Here is a 21408-nt window from a genome sequence, read left to right on the forward strand (position 1 = left end):
AGCATACGATATCTTTCTGTTTATTCTAAGCACATGCTGTAGTTTTGTCATCTGCCACTTTAAATGCTCAAGCTCTTCAAAGCAGTGGGTTCTGATTGGCTGTCAATGTTTTCATCATTCATCAGCTGGAAAGAATCCTTCTGAAAGCAATATCATTTCTTTCTGCCATTATTATTATAGTTATGGTGAGGATTTTTAGGATTTCTATATCTTTATCGTTATCATTATAGTTATTGTCCTTGGTATGAACGGGCCTTTATTCAGCAAGGACATATTCAATTGATCAAAAGAGACAATAATGACTTTTACATTGTTATAAAAAAAATATATATTTAAATTAAATGCTATTCTGAGGGATCATGTGACACTGAAGACTGGAGTAACGATGCTGAAAATTCAGCTTTTACATTAGGCCTACATTTTAAAATATATTAAAATAGAAAACAGCTCTTTTATATTATAATAATATTTAATTATATTACAGTTTTACTGAATTTTTGATAAATAAACGCAGCCTTGGTGAGCAGAAGAGACTTCTTTCAAATAAACATGAAAAAATCGTACTGACCTCAAACTTTTGTATGGTTTACTAATATATGTTAACATCCTTTTAAATAAAAACATAATATAGTCTCAGGAAAATCGAGGAAGAGGCACCATATCAGTATCTTGATGTAGGTACACTGTCTTGCTTTACTGTCACAGCTTATGTTGTTCTTAAAGACTGTCACAACAAGAACATGATGTTGAGCATCATGAAGGTAGAAAAGCTTCATCTTTGAGTTTGCTGCCTTTGTTCATAGCGATTCACCGGTGGAACAGACCTTTTAAGGGTTTGTTTAGTTAGCCAAAAGCAAATATAGTACAAGAGGCAGTTATCTCTCAGTATTTTGTAGTGTATAATGCAGCACTCAGGCTATGGTAATCTTTTTTTTTCTTGTCTTTTACTTGATGGTAGGGTCAAACTCAGTCTTTCTGTAAGCTACACTTAACTGTTATCAAAGTCAGTGCTTGACAGCCAAGTATGGGTCTGAATGAGGGCTGAAAGCTACAGGCATACAGAAACACAAAGAACGTTTCAACTCCATTTAAAGGCAAAATATGTACGATTTTTAGATTAAAATATCCAAAAACCACTAAAACGATGTTACATATTTTGTTGACTTGTGTACTTGTGTACTGTTTCCAACAATGTTTAAATCCGCAGAAATCAGCTATTTTAACCAGTTTAACAGCACGCATGTGGCAAAGCATCATTGATGTTTAACTCACCCACTGACAAAATCCAACAACAGACCTTCTCTGGTTCACCTTAAGTTAACACATGAAACTACAGAAAAGTCATTTCTGATATGCAGTCCATATTCAATCCTTTTTCATACGTATTCATATATTAGATAAATCACAATTTGGGGAAATCGAAAGTTGGAAATATCATTGGTTAGTTTTCTCATCACAATATCACAATTAAGTAAAAATAGGAAAAAATTGCTATTTTAAATCATTTCAAAACTTTGGTTTAAGTGACTGTAATTTTGGCCATGTGTCATGCACTGGCAATTTATGACAAAATATTTTTTTATATATTTATAAGAGTATTTAAATGTTTTCCTTTCTCTAAACCAGGGTTTCCCAGACTTTTGTGATTGAAAAGCTAATAATTTATTAAATCATAAAAATGCTAAATTAAAATGAATACTTTTAAAATAAAAACAGATTTTTTTTGTTTGTTTGTTTACCAGCATATCATCATGTGACCATTAACTGACACCAGAGAATCATGAACATGCAAATACACTGTTAAATTATTAAAATATAAGCTGAAAAAAATCTCAGGGGATACTTCAAATTAATATTTTAGGTCAAAGGGGATGTGATGTCTATCAGAAAATGTTTAGGGAATCTGTGCTCTTATCAAATATTTAAAACTAAATGCTCTCTTGGGAATATAATTTAAATTTTAGTAATTCATAGGTTTTTCCAGTGTCCTCAATAATAAATTACATATAAACAATGTTCCTTTAATGAATAAGGTTTAAGTGGCTCAGACAGACCAGAGCATATTTCAGAAAATCTGCTATATACCCTTTTGAATAAATACTTTACATTTACAATTACTGTGTAGTCACTTCAAACTAATTCATCATAATAAAGTTCTAACGAATACCTGTTTCCTGTAGCCTGCACTTACTGAGGCGGCAGTGAAAAGAGTGGGCTTAAAACACCCAGAAGAGTTCTCCAATCACTACCTAAACAAATCAATGTGCTTTGTGCATTATTCATTTCCTTTGATTGGAACAAAAAAAACTAAAAAAAAAACTAAAACAAAGAGTTTAGAAAAAAAATCCTGAAAAATTAAAGGGTGTTCATTTATGAAAATCAATCAAAGGGCCTCAGAAATCTCTGGAGTTATAATGAAGCAGCAGAACAGCAGTTCTTTGGGTTATTTGACATTTTTTATGAGCAGAGTGTTGCAGAAGTGCTGTGCTCGACAACAGCTGATGGCCTGTGACCTTCATTTTATAAGAGGAGTCTGTGCACAAGCCCGAAACAATTACATTGGCAAATTAATGTTCACACGCTGCCTACTCCAGTGCAAAAAGATCAGCACTTTTAGATGGGACAAGAGAGGCAAAATGCACTAAATAGGGACATGTACAGTAGCTGCCATCAAAGTTAATATATTCATTCAAAAGATTTATGGAAATTGTCTTAATACTTGTACTCCTGTACAGTATATGAGGCCCCAAATGTACATATATGGTCTCTTTAGTCACACCAAGGTCTATCATTAGTTTGCAGATGCCACATAGTTCGGTATTGTGTTATACAGTATAATACAATGGCATTCTGACATTTTAACCCTTAAATGCATACCTTGGGTCTTTAGTGACCCGGACGTCATTCACTACCCTCCTCCTCATTCATTTCAACCCTTTTAGTATTCCTCAATAAATTCATTATAAACAATATAAAATAAAAAAAGAATACAATTATAAAAGAATGCCTGTTTTCCCAATTAATTTTTTGTAAAAAAGAAATGGTATAGGGTCACACCCGAGGTGTGCCTTGGGCATACGCAGCTTTGTATGATGCGTTGGCGTAATTTCCACTGAAACAGGAAGCTAAGGCGGGACATATTTAATGGCTACTCCCCCTTTTCAAATAGCCAATAGCGTTTAGTTTACCTTACAGACTGCAAGTCGTACTCGGAAGCACCATGGAAGCGAATCCGAGTGCTGATGATATGTTGGATTCAATAGTAGAGGTGTGAATAAATTCTAGCCATTTCATTTTTAACTAATGTACAGTTGGAAAATGGAATAAAACGTAAGCGTTTGAGCAACCGAACACACATCCCCAACCCATATTGCTCCGTGACGTTTCAACGCCAGTCGCTTTGGCCAGGTGGTATTTATAGGGGGCGGGACACTTAGAGATTCTAGAGAGCATTGGATTGGACAAGTCCGCATGATGTCATAAAAATCCATGATCCATTTTAGCGGAAGTGAGAGACTGTAAGTTTTGAATGGTTATATCCCCTAAATGCAAATGTTGTCATTGTTTTGGAACACACCAGCTTATTCATAACCTTAAGGCTTATATATTCATACTAGGCTAAAAAACGTACATTTTTATTTCAGGGAGCCATTAAGGGTTAAAGACATCATGAAATCAAAATTAAAACATTTTATGGAATATTGCTGTAGCCTATGTATTATAAAGGATCAATCTGTGCATATTTTTATTTTGTAAAAATTCAAGTGCCTTTGTAATCTCTAATCAAAATAATTTCCCTCTCCCTCTTACAGCGACATCTCGTCTCTGATGACGCGTTTACTGACGCAAGGGCGGGAGAACCTGTCACTCATATGAGATCAACCAATAGCAAACCACAACCAGCCAACGATCCAATCAATTTCAACAAAATCAAGTCCCGCCCAACAATCGTAACTTCCGTTTCATGCCAACTTTAAATGTGACCTAATACTCCAAAAGTGTCCAAAAAAGGTTGCCTGAGTGAGAAATGTGACACTGATAGTGAAGAAAGCCCACTTATTCTCCCAGATCACATTTTTGGAAGCACCACAATGCATCTTCTGACGTCAAGTCACATCAGTGAGGTGAAGAAACAGCCTTTAGAGCCAATCATCATCTCAGCCTTAGTCAAGCCTGGAACTCTATTTATCACATTCCTTCAAGGACAACCTTTCCCACTGAACCGAAACCGTGGTAATATGACAGACAGGTTTATAACATTCGCCAATAAACCAAGCACACATGAAATGTCACTCATACTGCAGGACTCATTTGAGGTTATTAACATCCAACATTTCAGCATTTCATTCAAATTACATTTACATTTATGCATTTGGCAGACGCTTTTATCCAAAGGGACTTACATTGCATTTTAAGGTATAGATTTACATTCTAATCAGTTCTTGCTTTCTCTGGGAATCGAACCCATGACCTACTGTAGGCGTTGCCAAGTTGCCAATGCTCTACTGTTTGAGCTACAGGAAATTATATCATAATCATATGTGATAATAGCTGTCTGTAATAAACACAGTTACATTACACTAAGGCGAGCACATTCAGTCAATTAGTTGTGACTGAAAGAGTGAGAAAGGTAAGTGTGTCATAAGTCTCGAGTTAAAAATGGTGACAAGGACTGTAATCACCAACCACCTGCTGCGTCTTCTCTCATTTTTTATTCCACAGATTCTCATAATTCATTCCACCTACACGACAATCTCATGTAAAAGTTCCTGCACTGAACAGTCTTGGAAAAAAAAGTGACAGTGAAGGCCAAGTATGGTAACCCATACTAGGAATATGTCCTCTGCATTTAACCCATCCAAATTAGTGCACACATATTAGGAGCAGCGAGTATGTGAAAACACACACTGCAAACCGTGGAGACACACACACAGGGAGCAAATGGGGGTTAGGTGCATTGTTCAAGGGAACCTCAGTCTTGGGTATTGAGGGTGGAAGAGAGCACTGTTCGATATTGAGAATTGAACCCACAACCTTCGTGTTACAAATCTGACTCTCTAACCATTAGGCCATGACTGCCCAAATAATGTTACATGTTAAAGGAAAACCAATGTTACTCACGTATGGAGCAGAAACAACGCAACCTCTGCATCTATTTTCAGGCGTTCCCTCTTCGGTCTCTACACCTTTTAAAAAAACGTTTCTAATATTAACGCGGGTCCTAAAGCTCTTGCCTGATCATACCATTTCTTTTCCCAGTGATATTCCTCTGACCTTTTCTCTTTTGTAATGTCTCTCAGCCATCTCTCTTTCAACAGTCTTTCTTCAAATCTCTCTCTTGCTCTCTCTCTCTCTCCTCCCCCATCATGAGTGGACACGCCCCCTACTGCTGATTGGCTACAAGTGTGTTGTGGCGCTCGGTCCGATCCACTTTCAACAGCATTTCTCCGAAATCGCTTACTGCACCTTTAATGAGCTTTTTCGTTCTTTTTTTTATCGTATTTGTAAATTTCTTTGCATCATTAAATATCTGGCCTTATTTCAAAAGGCTGGTGGGATAAATGCATGTAAAATAGTTAAGAGTCTCATAATGTGAAAGTAGATGATAATATAGAATGAATATTTCAACATGCAACTGGTATGTGACACTATTTAAGACCTCAGTTTTTGCAACTTTGTGTCATTCATCAATGATTCACAACTTGACTTTGAAAGCAAAGTAAAAAAAAAAAAAAACTTTAAATGTCAACAACTGCTGATCCTGTCTAGACTTCTTTTCAAAGCTGTTGCCAAGATCTAACACACACATATTGAGCAAGATAAATCTCCTTAATATTTAATAGGGATCAACAAATCTAAATCAAATGCATACTCTACTTCTGACGAAAGACTGACGAAAAAAATGGCTCTATAATAATCTATTTTTCTTCTGTGAAACCCTTTTTTCCCTTTCATTTACAAATCATGTCGTCTACTAAATCAAAGTGTCAGCGGTTACAGCTATAGATCATTTATTTTAATATTTCAGAATAGATTAGGGTTCAGAAAGCACCTCATGCATAAACAATACGATTCTTTACATTTTCTGATTATTATAGCAATAATAAAGCAGGCTTAATTCAATGTGCACGCTTGGCAGGGGTTTAGCCCTCCAAAAAATTGGTTACGGTTCCCAGAAACACTCAAAGACCTCGGAGCGAATATCAGTTTCATCCGCTCAGATCTCTGAGGAATAAAGCATTTGATCTGTGTTGCCTGCATTTGATAATAAAGCATTATGTATTGTGAATAAATTTTGTCCGGCAGTTCAGGAAAATAAATAAAATAAAATAAAATAAAATAATAAAATAAAATAAAATAAAATAAAATAAAATAAAATAAAATAAAATAAAATAAAATAAAATAAAATAAAATAAAAAATAATTATATACAAATAATATTATATGATATAATGATATAAGTAGGGCTGTCAAGCACTTATACATTTTAATCAAAATAATTCAGACATGACAAAATCACTGAATCGACAAAAATGGTCAAAAAAGTCCGTATATAGTTTTATTTTATTTTCATTTTATTCAAAATAAGTCTGTCATTGGCTTACAGTCAACAGCATTTCTGACAGCCCTAGATATAAGCTTTAGCATGAGCAAAATTGGATAAGGAGTGACTGATCATTTGCTTGCGCAATAATAGCAATGCATGATCGCATTTGAAGAGCTGGTGTGCTGTCAACGGGAATTGAACGCCTCAGTCTTAGAGACGGGACATTAGTTGTGACACACTGAGCAATTGTGTAGTTATACAGATTTTTCCATGCTTCTAATTTTCTCATCATTTCTCATTGAGTGCTCACGACGATCCGTCATTATCCTTCGGCATCTCTTAAACAAAATCCTCGTCTTATTAGCAAGACGCAGTATGGTCTCCCGCCCCGGGGCACATTAACAAATCTGACACATGGTGGTAATTAAAAGCCAGACATGTGCATTCATCCGCTAATCTGGGCTTGATTTGAACATTTCAGTTTTTTGGACTTTGAGTGTGAGCCAGTTTATGGGTGAGCCCTGAGTGAATATCAGTTTCATCCTCTCAGATCTGTGAGGAATAAAGGGTTTGAGTTTAGCCTCTCGTCTCGATAGATGTCCTCAGCTTCTGAGGCTTCAAGCTGTGTCACACAGCAGAGTCTGCATTCATGCTTCCAAAGCAAAGGTTTCTTATGCCGTTGAAAAGAGAGGTACAGAGAAACAGAGGGGTTTTGGCTTTAAAGGTGAAGTACTGTATGTTAAAAAGAAAAAAATATTTTCTTAACTCAGTTTATTGTTCATTGGCTATTATTAGTATGCCATACATGGGTTTATCTCGCCCAAAAGTGTAAACATTGAGCCCCCCCCCAATGTGAGATGATGCTCTGATTGGTGTATTTCACGTTACGCCCAAACCACACCTATGAATAATGAAGCTACTTCAGACCAACCCATTTTAGATTTGCGTCGGGCGCAAGAGTCATTTATCCCACCGGTATAATAGCAACAGCGCCCAAGATCCGCCCACAAAGTTACTTGCGTTTTGCGTTTGATACTTGCGTTTGAGATCGTTAAAATAGGGCCCATAGTGTTTGGTTTTTTTGGTCTTAATTGAGCTCGCCAGTATAAGTCACAATACACTTTACTTGTATTGAAAACAGAAGGTTTGGGGGTGAGTAAATGAAGACAAAATTTCCATTTTTAGATGAACTATTCCTGTCAAATGCAAATTGCAACATTTGGATGGAGATGTTTGGACATTTGGATGAAGTGCAGCATGTAGGCGCTGTACTACAAAAGTGTTTTACTCTTTTACTCTCCAAATGTTTTTTATTACTCTCTGAATCAGTTTAATAATAGTCATGTGTTTATATCATGGGTGGTAGTGGCGCAGTGGATAAGACACATGCCTTTGGTGTGAGAGACCCGGGTTCGAATCCACTGTGAGACACCAATGTGTCCCTGAGCAAGACACTTAACCCCTAGTTGCTCCAGAGGCGTGCGACCTCTGACATATATAGCAATTGTAAGTCGCTTTGGATAAAAAGCGTCAGCTAAATGAATAAATGTAAATGTAAATGTATATCAATTTATGCCATTTTGCCTTTTTAGATGCTTTTAACTGTGGCCTGAAATGGCCATTAGCTGAGGAAATTGTCCAAGTCTGATACAATGCCATTGTTGTTCAATGCAGTGTTTTAAGTAAAAAGAGTCTGCTTAGTGCAAAGTTGTCAATCTTATTTAGATAATCTTCAGAATATCCTCAAAAGATCACTGTGCAATAGAGAATGAAAAAGTTATACATTTTCGTGCGTGTATGTATGTTTGTATATATATATATATATATATATATATATATATATATATATATATATATATATATATATATGAAGAGTTCAGATGCAAAAGACTCTAAATGCCATCTGAAATTTTCTTATAGAATGATCATTTTTATTAAGCTTGTATATTTAAGTTCAGTGATTTCACTTAAATGACAATTATTAGGTAATCTTCATTGCCATTTAAGTGAAATTATTGAATTTAAATATACAAGCTTGATAAAAATGATCATTCTATAAGAAAATTTCAGATGGCATTTAGAGTCTTTTGCATCTGAACTCTTCATATATACACATACACATATTTATATTTTTCATATATATTTTTAAGAACCTCTTTTCACTGACACTGACAAAAAATGGCCAAAAATATATATATTTTGTACCCTATTTGTAGAAAGGACATCAGAAAGTATTACAAACATAAAAATCCATTCAATAAAACAAAGCACTGCAGGCACAAAAGCTGCTGTAGGACAGATATTATTTTAAGCTGCTATAAAAGAGACACTGGTAAGTAAAGTATAACCCTGGTTTGACTGGAAAGCCACTCTGAGTGCACGAGAACGCTGAAGTGATGTAGCATTGATGAAATAAGCCTGACGCAGCAGTGCGGCAGAAAATAAATACTTTAGAGCAGAGTCCTTTATGAAGTCTGGGGAATGATTCATAAAATATAATTAAAGCACTGACAGCAACCGAATGCTCCAAAATAACCCATCCGAAAGCCACAGGAAGAGCACAGGATTCTCAGAACAGTATTTTTAGAGCATCTCTAGTGGATCTCAAACGGTGGGTCAAGACCCAAAAATGAACTATAGGTCTATTCTAATAGGGTGAATAACAATGGGAAGAACAATGTGAAATGCAAATAACAGGCAGCTAATCATCATGAAAAGCTAAGATGGCTAAAAAAATATGCAGGTAGAAAGATATATATTTACACTACCTCTCAAAAGTTGAGGGGTGGGTCAGATTTTTTATGGTTTTAAAAGAAGTCTCTTATGCTCATCTAGGCTGCATTTATTTTATCAAAACTGAATAACTGTTCTCTATTTTAATATATTTTAAAATATAATGTATTACTGATGGCAAAGCTGAATTTTCAGCATCATCACTGCAGTCTTCAGCATTACATGATCCTTCAGAAATCATTCTAATACGCTGATTTGCTGCTCAAGAAACATTTCTTATTATGTTGAAAACAGTTGTGCTGCTTAGTTAACCCAAAAATGAAAATTCTGTCATAAATTACTCACCCTCATGTCATTCCAAACGTGTAAGACTTTCGTTCATCTTCAGAACACAAATAAAGATCTTTCTGATGACATCGGAGAGCTTTTTGTTCCTCCATTGACAGCTACGCAACTACTTTGATGCTTCAAAAAGTTCATAAAGAGATTGTAAAACTAATCCATATGAATTGAGCGGTTTAGTTCAAATTTTCTGAAGAGACATTGACAGGTTGAATTTAGGCTTTTATTCACATATAAACATTCATCAACTCACATATCAGCTGTGTTAAATGAAAGCTCAAACATGTTCCCTTGATGTACGAGAACCAATGAAGTTCATTCATTCTTGTGTTACGCAGTACGTTAGAGCTTCTGCAAGAACCAATGAGGTTTGTTATAGTGAGTCAAGCAGGTTTGATTGGGCTTCTGTTTATGTTCGCTGATCAATAAGTGAATAAAAGCCTTAATTCAATCTGTTTGTAACGTTGGGGTTGAATGATAGGAGGAAGCAGGATCTACATGCAGCAAACTTTATTAAATAAATCCCAAACTAGACAAACTCAGACTCGGGACACAGGAACCAAACAGCCAACATACAATAACAAGAACTCACAAAGACTGAGACTAGACACAGGGCTTAAATACATGGGCAAACAATCTAAACAAGATAACAAGGGGGCGTGGTTAATCAGAAACACCTGGGGAGACTAATCAACATAATGGGGAACTGCTAAACACGGGACAAGACAGAGGAACACAGACATGAATCATTACATAACCCCCCCCCTTAAGAGTGGCTTCCAGACACTCCCCAGGAAACAATAGTCAAGGAGGGTGGTGGAGCGGAGGCAGACCCGGGGGCGGGATGGAGGGCCAGGCCCGTAGAACGGCAGATGGCCTGGAGACTGCGGCAGGACGGGCGACCAGGGCGGAGCAAGCAGTGCAGGCGACCAGGGCGGAGCAGGCAGTGCAGGCGACCAGGGCGGAGCAGGCTGTGCAGGCGACCAGGGCGGAGCAGGCGGTTCAGGATGCCAGGGAGGAGACGACCCTTCAGGCGGCCAGGGAGGAGACGACCCTTCAGGCGGCCAGGGAGGAGACGAGACGACCCTTCAGGCGGCCAGGGAGGACCAAGCAGCAGTGGGATCTGTTTCGGTAGGACCTCCACGGTCCCCCCAAAGGACTTATTGCTCCCCCCCAAAATTTTCTTGGGGAGGTTAACGGGCTTAAGCTCCGGGTAGGAGGAGTCCAGCGGCGAAGGCGTGTCAGGGCTGGACGAGACAGGCGGTGAAGGCGGGTCAGGGCTGGACGAGACCAGCGGCGACAGCGGGTCTGGGCTGGACAGGACCAGCGGCGAAGGCGGGTCTGGGCTGGACTGGACCAGCGGCAAAGAGGGCTTTGAGCTGGGCAGGACCAGCGGCGAAGAGGGTTCTGAGCTGGGCTGGACCAGCGGCGAAGAGGGTTCTGAGCTGGGCAGGACCAGCGGCGAAGAGGGTTCTGAGCTGGGCAGGACCAGCGGCGAAGAGGGTTCTGAGCTGGGCTGGACCAGCGGCGAAGAGGGTTCTGAGCTGGGCTGGACCAGCGGCGAAGGAAGCTCTGGGCTGGACGGGACCAGCGGGGAAAATGTCTCTTGCTCGACCGGGCAGGCGACTGGCTCTGGCTCGACCGGGCAGGCGACTGGCTCTGGCTCTGGCTCGACCAGGCAGGCGACTGGCTCTGGCTCTGGCTCGACCAGGCAGGCGACTGGCTCTGGCTCGACCGGGCAGGCGACTGGCTCTGGTTCGACCGGGCAGGCGACTGGCTCTGGCTCGGCAGGACTGACGTGAAGCTCTGGCTCGGCAGGACTGACGTGAACAGTCTCTGGATCGGCAGACGTGACGTGAACAGTCTCTGGATCGGCAGACGTGACGTGAACAGTCTCTGGATCGGCAGACGTGACGTGAACAGTCTCAGGCTTTGCAGGCATGACGCAAAGAGACTCAGGCTTTGCAGGCATGGCGCGAAGAGACTCAGGCTTTGCAGGCATGACGCAAAGAGACTCAGGCTTTGCAGGCATGACGCAAAGAGACTCAGGCTCAGGAACATGAAGAAGCTCAGGAAGCGTGTAGGCAGCCATCCTGGGAACCAGAATTAGGCGTGGCCGCCTTCTTGGCTGGAGACTCTCCAAAGCTGCTGCTAGATCCATTTTGTTTGTGAGTTCTTCTGTAACGTTGGGGTTGAATGATAGGAGGAAGCAGGATCTACATGCAGCAAACTTTATTAAATAAATCCAAAACTAGACAAACTCGGACTCGGGACACAGGAACCAAACAGCCAACATACAATAATAAGAACTCACAAAGACTGAGACTAGACACAGTGCTTAAATACATGGGCAAACAATCTAAACAAGATAACAAGGGGGCGTGGTTAATCAGAAACACCTGGGGAGACTAATCAACATAATGGGGAACTGCTAAACACGGGACAAGACAGAGGAACACAGACATGAATCATTACACTGTTCATCATATAAAGCGATCGAGTCTCTTCAGAAAATGTGGACTAAACCGCTCAATTCATATGGATTAGCGCTTTTTGAAGCGTTGAAGTGGTAGTTGCGTAGCTGTAAATTGAGGGACAGAAAGCTCTCAGATTTCATCAAAAAGATCTTCATTTGTGTTTGAATGAAAATGAGGGTGAGTAATAACAGATTATTCAGTTTTGGGTGAACTAACCCTTTAATATTTTTGTGGAAACCATTTTTCAGGATTTGTTGATGAATAGAAAGTTCAAAAGAACAGCATTTATTTAAAATGTCAATCTTTTCTAATATTATATCTAGTGTCACTTTTGACCAATTTGACCAACTTACTGAACCCAAACTTATGAATGGTAGTTTATCTAGAATATATAGAAAAAAACACTTCCCATATATTTTAGTCACTGCATGTCCAATGCAAAATGTTGGTCTTAAAGCAAAACCATTTGAGGAGCACTGCTGCGGGACAACTGTCCCGTCCTCTACTGACATACACCAGGAATAGTGAAGTCACTCAGGATGTCACTCTCTACCACCAGCATTGGCTGGAACTGGATATATAACAGGGAAAACGTCCTTCATAACAGGAAGGTTGATTCCTACTATTTCACACACAGATGATGGATGGGGCGTCTCAATGATTCTTTCCCCTCACAGCGGGAATGAGCCACTCTTGGGACTAGATTAATTTAGACAGATAACACTGCAAGATCAAACACAAGATCAAACCAAACAACAAAAGGACATTTATCACCTAAATCAGCAGTGAAAGGCTCTGTCACACTGAGCATATGTTAAGTCCAACAGGGAATCATGCACTGTATACAGTATGAAAGTAGATAGATTGCTTTTGATTTTACTTAATCATTTTTGGTATTTCATGTCCTCAAAGTATTTTAAAAGAACTAAAATGTCAGTACAGAAAAAGTTCACACACTGATCCCTATAACAACTGTATCAGGCAGAGTGGAAACCTGTGAAAAATGTATTTACTGCCATTCAGCATGTGCCATGTAACAGTGTTTTTGGTAAAGACAGGGGTTCTCAAGACCCAACATAGTGGCTATTTATCTCAGATTTATACTATGAGGCTGTTGAATGCTTGATTCTGAACAGTTGACTAATGTTCTAAGATGTGCAATTATTTTTGCGCTTGTCTGAAGTTTAAAATCATTGGTTATCCGTAAGCCAATCACATAACGTTTGGTTATGACGTGTGTTGTGCGCCGGCTCAGCCGCATCTAACTTCCACTGTAAACACATGTATGATGCGAAAACAAAATCATCGAGCGAAATACCGGAGTGAACATGGCTGTGAACGACTTTTGCAGATTATGTGAAGTAAATCTACGCATCCACGGTACAATCAGCGTCTACGTCACGGCTCTCAGCCCGCCCTCTGTTCGTTGATTGTCCGGCTGTTTTGAGGCCGGAGGAAAACTGAGAGATAGGTCGCTATCTCAGACTGAGTACAGAAGCGAAATGAAATTGAGCGGAAGTACGAAGTCTGACGTAGTCAGGCTACAGCTAAAGTAGTTCCAGGCATGTTTTGAACGCATTACCATTCTATATCACTTCACCACATTATTTCAAAGGTCCTTACGGCCTACAACAGCAAAATAACAAAAACCCACAAATAGATATAACAAACAATTGGATAAAAATGACAAACTATTAAGTTTCATTGTCTTTAGAAAGCTTTCTCCAGCTCTCTCTCCCATACAAACGCACACACGTGACAAGGAACAAGCATACAGAAACTTGTTCTCAGTGCTGCCAATTACTTTTTCAATAATTAGCATCTGCAAAACGATGTGACATTTCTCAGTATCAAGGTAGTAACGTAACTGTTTTTGAAGCAGTTAAACTTACAGCTTCGCTTTAAGTAGAGACGCTGCTGCCAAACATTGTTGAGAGACACACAGACTCAGGTAATTCACACACGCTTAGGCTATCTATCGATCTCTCTGTAATAGTCTGCATTTAAATGGCTCACACATTTCTTACTAGCTTTAAAATTACATTTTGGAATTAGCAATGCCGGAGGCGTGGGATGAGATGCGTAAGAAATGAGTGTTTTAAAGATAAAAATCTGGCAAATGTCTTAGAATAAAACATCTGAATGATGTCTTGAGGCATGGTAACCATAGTCAATTATTCCTTACTTAATGAATTCAAAATGGTATTTTTTGCATAACACCAAGTTTTTAGAAATAACTTTGTGTCATCCTTGACATTTTATTTTGTCAAATTCAATTCAATTCAAAATACTCTCATAAATAAATCTGTCTCAAAATATACAGTTTGAGGGGGAAGAAGTTTGGGGTCAGTAAGTTTAAAAAAAATACTTTTACTCAGCAAGAACACATTAAATTGATCAAAAGTGACATTAAAGAGCCAAAGACTTCTACGTTTTTACAAAAGTTTTCGACTTTTGGCAACTATTGATCAAAGAATCCTGAAAAAAATTTAATCCTCAAAAATATGAAGCAGCAAATCAGCATATTAGAAGGAATTCTGAAGGATCATGTGACACTGAAGACTGAAGTTACGATGCTGAAAATCCAGCTTTGCATCAGAGGAATAAATACATTCACATTTAAAAACTTTAAATAAATAAAAATTATTCTAAAAAATATGATTTTGACTGTAGTTATGATTAAATAAATGCAACCTTGGTGAGCAAAAGAGACTCACTTCTTACAGAAAAAAAATGTATACAGATGCCAAACTTTTGAAGGGTTGTGTATGCGATCATCCCAACTCACTAAATCAGAAACATTTTTAAAAGGTAATATCAAATAATGTATCATGACAAACTTGTGATGCTATGGAGGTGTTTATTGCTATTTAATGTTTCTGAAAATATACCCAAAAGATGCCTGTCAAATTCTTCACACAGACATTTATAACAGTTTTTAAAAAGTCAGGGTTAATGCCTATTACAAAATTCCCTGATCATTCAAAGAGTGAGTGATCTGGCTTCTGTGAAACTCCTCAGAGATGTCAGCCAAGGTCGCAAGCACCTGTCTTAACCAAGTGGAGCTGGCATGGGCTCTGCTTCATCTTCATCTTCATCACACAGCACTTCTGAGAGTTAACTAAACCCACAAGGATCCTCTCCACTCAGCCAGATCATGGCCATGCCAAACACTGCTATCACTCACCTCTAATCAGCTGAACGAGATTCTTACAAACCTGAATCCTGAATACAAACCTGAACACATAAATCTCACTAATGCAACATTATCCACACAATGCACCCCTACATAAACCACCATTCAGACACTCAATGATGTCTCCCATTCCTGTTACTCAGCCTGTCAGAATAACAAGTGTCACACAAATAAAACGTCTTATGTAATATTGCAATTTTAAAACTCTTTGAAGCTTAGTCCTGCACACTAACCGTTAAATTGTCCTCCACGGCTTCTTACCTGCCAGAATATGCTGTCTATTGTGTTTCCAAGGAAGCCTTCCCGTGTTTCTGAGGACAGGAGCTTAGGTCCGAGTATCGTCATGAACTCATCAAAGTCCACCTGTCCATCACCTGTAAAACAAATTAAAGTCAGAACTCTGTTCACAAATCCCTAACTATGAACTATATGGTACTTTTAATGTTATTATTTTTACTATACTATTGTAACTTTTTAATGTTGTGTTAGCTGACGCCTCATCTAGTTGTATTGTGTTAGTTTAGTGCTTAAGTCTATTGCAATCAGATCTAGATATTCATTCATTGTGTCCTATGGTTGCAGATGCTCGGTCAACTTGCTCTCGAATGTTCACAGACCAGCTCTGCCCGCTACAATATGGCGGACGACTTGCATATAGCGGCCCATAAATACAGCCGCTAATGAGGAATCTATGTATATGGTTGCTAAGGGGTTCATACTGGCAGTTACCAGAATGGTACGGGTGGTTGCTAAGGGGACCTATATGTGGTTTTTAGAATGTTGCTGTATATAGAGAGAAACAGTCGTGTTCCGGTGTGGTGAAGAGATGAGTCCCAGCGAAGTGATGAGTCCCAGCTTAGGACCCAAGCAATTCGATTGGTTCAAAGCACGTTTTATGGGTAATCGCTTTAGTGACTAGTTACAAATCATATATCACTTTATTATATAAGTCGTTTGAACTACAGTACATAATAACGACCATTAATGTCTTTTTAATGTCTGTTTAAGAATGAATTATGACATGACATGCTTGTAATTAAAAAATATATTTCATTATTCCTTATTGCTTAATAACAATTAACAATGTCGCAAAACATACCTAAAAATGCTATTTTTTTCACTTTAACTATATACATAATCAGGATAAAAATAAAAGATTGTTACATGAATTAAAGTTTGATTGATTACATTAAGAATCGCGAGAACAGCTTTAGATAGGTATACTATACTCGGGTCCTAAGCTGGGACTCATCACTTCGCTGGGATTCAGCACTTCACCACACTGGAAGTAAAAACACCATTCATTTCCTCCATGAAATGTATTTTTAACTGTAACTTATTAACCTTTAAAGACAGACCTACTGTGAGCTACGAGGTTCTGCTGAAGACCTCAGCCCGCATTATTTCAGCTTATTTTTTTAATAATCGTGCTAGACAGCAGAATTACTGATGGAAAACTACATTACCCATGATGCTGAAAATCACATCAAGCAGAGTCGAAATAAAGCAACAGGCGGCAAAAGATCTTGTCAGCTTCGCCCACTCCCATGAAGCACTGCGAAGGGCGTAATTGAGTCAATCTCTTTACGCTCCCAAAATACTTAAATGTTTGTATATATTTGCATATTTTGCAGTAAAAAAAATAAATAAATAAATAAAAATAATATATATATATATATATATATATATACATTTAATATATTAATCAACACTTGTAAATTAGTCATTTTATGTTTCTCCATTGTTTCAATTATGCTTTTCGCAATGCTTCATGGGATTGTAGTTTTGCTGAATGGTTCATGGCTTATAACTCTTTAACATTCAAAAATGTGTCACTTCACCTTTATGACAGAGTAAATATATAACACACCAGATTTAAACCCATTGACACATCATCTGTTATGATCAATCAGTCTATAACAAACATAATGTATTTTTAGTGAATGAGCTATGCTTGCAAAACTACTTATTGGTTTCCTCAGACAATGTAGCACTCTTGAAGATGACTCAATCTGAGAAACTTCAGTTGAACTCTGAACATTAATGTGAATCATCAAGCGCTGCTGCTCATCTGATTATATCGGCTGGCAAAATCCATCTGCTGTCAGGCAGCTTGGCTCAGTGGCCAGGTCTCATGCTTGAAGGTACAGATGTCTAGAATGACAGTCCATCACACTATCTAATGAACTACAGAAGCAGCCTTGATTTATGAATACTAAAGAAGGTCAAAACCATAATAAACAATAAAGGATAGTAAAATATTTTGACACTGATAGCAATTCCGCTTCTTTTTGGCAAATCACCAATCACTCCAATTATTGATGATACCGTTATACTATTTGATTTTAGGTAGGGTCACTCTATATAACCAGAATTACATAACATTTAAACAAAAATGTTTTATTTTTAATGACTTTGCAGTTACTGTTTATGTAGAAAATAATTTAAAATAAATCATACATTTTGCTTTAATCTTCTACACAATATATGTTATATGGAATAAGCAATTTAGCTTTCACTGAAATTGACTACTTTATGCATATTCTGAGGATATGTTTTTGTCTTTGCATTTTCTGTTCAATCCTGTTATGCTGTGACATTTCTCCTTTAAATATAATGACTTGATAGTTTTTAAATCATATTTAAGTATCCTTTTTTTTTTTAAGTCAGTATTTATTAGCTTTACACCTAAATTGGTCTTGTCAAGCTCAATAGTTCAACTATTTTATGGGAAAAAAGGTTTTAGGACAGGCTTTATGACAAATATATATACATATATCTTTGTACTCATAACCAAGAGCACATGCATTTTATTTTATTCAACAATCTTTCAAACACCACAATCTGTCACTGATGTTTAGCTCATGGTTCATGGTTCACAGTAGAAGAGTCTTGTTCTCGGATAAGGGGGCGAAATAGTCTAATGTTTTCGGATGTTTTTCGCTGAACAGCATAAAGATGACTAGGCAAAAACTAAAATCTAAAATGATAAAAATGTGATGAAAATGTCATCAAAACTGAATTTTTCTGTCATAAAAAATTAATGTGGGGTCCCTAATCTAAAGTGAACAGCCTGAAATCAAAGGAACTGTTAATTTTTTTTAATGACCAAATGCTAATGAAGCAGGAAAATATTACTGCTTTATTCATTCATTTCCACTTAAACTCCTCTACAGATACGCATAATATGTCAGGCCCAAAAGCCTGTAGATTAGTTCTGCTGGCTTAGAGGAGATGAAACTGAAATTGCTTTGAGAATACAAAACCAGTCAAATAAGGATATTGACAACTAGCAGATTCACAATTGATTGTAGAAGATTGCTAAATCTTTATGACTATGAGTTATAATCAGAGCATCACATACACATGGATGCTCCAGTCCAACTCAATGACATTATCAGATCTGCAAACATATATATATATATATATATATGTGTGTATATATATATATATATATATATATATATATATATATATATATATATATATATATATATATATATATATACACACACTATAATATTTGTATGGTATTTTTTCTTCAGATGTTTTCTTGTGTGTGGAAATATAATCACAAATGTGACCATTTTTTTTTATGTTTGCAGATCTGATAATGTCAGTGAGTTGGACATGAGCATCCATGTGTATGTGTATGTGACCTGCTATCAGTTCTCAATGGGAAAACAACTAAATAAACATGCTAAAAATTGTCCTTGAGGTTTAAGGTTATTAGAAAAGATCATTAATGCAGTACAAAACCAATAGAAGTGTGTTGGTGAGTAAGGGGACTCACCATCCATGTCCAATCTCTGCATGATGATTGCCAGCTCCACTTCACTGGGCATGTACCCTAGTGAGCGCATGGCCATGCCAAGCTCCTGCTTGGAGATGAACCCGTTGCCATCCCGATCCAGGACCCTGAACGCCTCCCGGATCTCTGCCAAGACAAACAAGTGTGCGACTCAACACCTCGAGTGGCTTCTCATTGGTCGTCCTCCACTGAGCAGTGATTGCAGTAATTTACCACCTTCTCTACACCTGCTATTACACCACTGGGGACACACACTGCTGCGCTGTTTCTCTCCAAAACGCTTGTCAGCTTCTTATTTTACTGTTCATTTGGAAAGCTAAAAAGAGCAGTGAATGTCTTGAGTTTTAACCAGCCTCAGAAACATGACTTGAGGCCAGGCTTTTTCCTGGCTTTTTCTTTTGATATCCGCTCTACAGAGGAGGACTCTGCCTCTGAAAAGCATATATATCTGGAATCGCGGAGACGAGCTCCAACAAATGCATATTTTATAAGCAATCCTTCTGTGAGGAGAAAACTTGTGGCAGCATAGGATTGGTGTTTTAAAATAGAGCTTGAGTGTCACAACTCTGAAGAACACTACAGATGCACAGCATGTTCGAGCACACAGCAGTACATTGGGTAATTTTGTCTGCGTACTAACGGGAGTTGAAGTCAAGCAACCTGGGAATTAACACGGAGGAAACAAAAGATTCCTGAGATTTGACGACACGCTGCTCTATTCTCATCCATCTAAATCAAGACTTATGACTGCTAAGACTTACGCAACAAGTTCTGAAATTTTGTCAGTCATATATTCAGATATTTGATAAGAGGAAAAAGCTATTTTGAAAATAATTTATGCTTTTCAAAGAATAATAATCGAGAAATTACTAACAATTATTTGGCCTTTTCTTTTTTGAATCATCCTGTATTTTTTTATATTATAATCTACTATAATTTGTAAAAATTATTTCTAAGCCATTAAACAGGGAATTTATACAGTAATTTAGAGTTCCTAAAAAAATATCATTAATTTCCATAACGTTTTTCAGACCAAGGAATTTTTTAACATCATTTTATAGAGATTTCTGAGGCAGATTTCCATTTGAATTTCAGGTACCAATTCTTTCTCAGGGTCATATATTTAATTATTCGTTTGATAATCATTTTCAAAAACTTGCACTTTGAAACTCATTTTCAAAAGTTTGCATTTTCAGGCCCTTCAAAACGTGGTGTAAATGTCCAGGTACCAACTCTTTATATTACTAGATTTAAATAACTTTCTAGAGTTCAAATGTCTCCAATAAGACAAAAAAGACTCTGAGATTGAATTGCTGCTCAAAAGACAATTCAGTGCCTCTTTTGTCCTTAAGAAAGACCATTTTGTGTTCAATAAAAACCCAATTAACTAGTAATATCTGCCACCCAATGAATCCCAGAAACAGTCATCCTCAACAGATAGTCTGATGTTATCGGTTATCACATTTGACTCTACACAAGGGCTCATGAAAAGCAATATCTAGTGAGTTATTGAAATGTTTTAGAGCAAAGCATGACTAGAAAAATCGATACTGAAAATAGAAGCACCCATTATTTTCAATGACCTTTGAATTTTATTCATTTCCAAGACCTTTACAAGTGTGGCAAACATTTCAATTATCTTATATTGACAGGATTTCCATGACTGTGAGGACCCGATAATAGGATTGAAAAATTCAACCCCATCTATTGACTAAAAGCGTCTCACAGACCATGTTGATAGTCAAACATGGACAAGCTAACTCAAACCAAATCACCAAGCACAAAGTAGGTACCTAAACGTAACAATAATCAGTGTCAGGAGGAAATAAAAACATAAACAAAGCTGCTTATGATGCATCAAGTGTTTTATATACTGTCGCAATTATAGCCATACAAATGTGTTTTTATACCAACAGCTATTTGCACTGACAGTTATGTTTCAGAACCAATTAAGAACATCTGTCCCAGGAAAGGGAGGCTCGTAATTATTATTCAACACAGACACACACGTGCAAAAAGATTTTGGGAAGCGCTGCAAAGTGTTTGCACAGTAAAGGCATTAGATTTGTTTTTATGCGTAGAGAAAATCATGAATATGTACATACGGAGTCTGTTGTGGATGAAAAGCCTGGTTAAAAAACCTTCAGAAACATTTCATCCTCTACTATTTGTCTGACAAGCACTGTTAATTACAGATGAATCTGGCAGCCATATCCAAACGATGTAATAATCATGCGTTAGATCTGGTAAGGCACCTGAAGATGCAATTAGAGATATATCTTATATTTCTACAAATGTGCTCT

At 37.6% G+C, this 21408-nt stretch overlaps 1 protein-coding gene across 2 annotated transcripts in view; it reads right to left on the reverse strand.

The window, feature by feature from the left end:
- Nucleotides 1–21408, reverse strand: part of caln1 (calneuron 1) — a 54147-nt gene that overhangs the window by 22570 nt on the left and 10169 nt on the right. For both annotated transcript variants that reach the window (XM_082181062.1, XM_082181061.1), the window contains exons 3-4: nucleotides 19088–19231; nucleotides 15556–15668 (exon numbers count right to left, since the gene is read on the reverse strand). In XM_082181062.1, the coding sequence (XP_082037188.1) occupies nucleotides 15556–15668; nucleotides 19088–19231 (257 nt within the window). The remainder of the gene's footprint in view (nucleotides 1–15555; nucleotides 15669–19087; nucleotides 19232–21408) is intronic.

Source organism: Leuciscus leuciscus (genome assembly GCF_965113295.1).
Source record: "Leuciscus leuciscus genome assembly, chromosome: 9".
Lineage (NCBI taxonomy): Eukaryota > Metazoa > Chordata > Actinopteri > Cypriniformes > Leuciscidae > Leuciscus > Leuciscus leuciscus.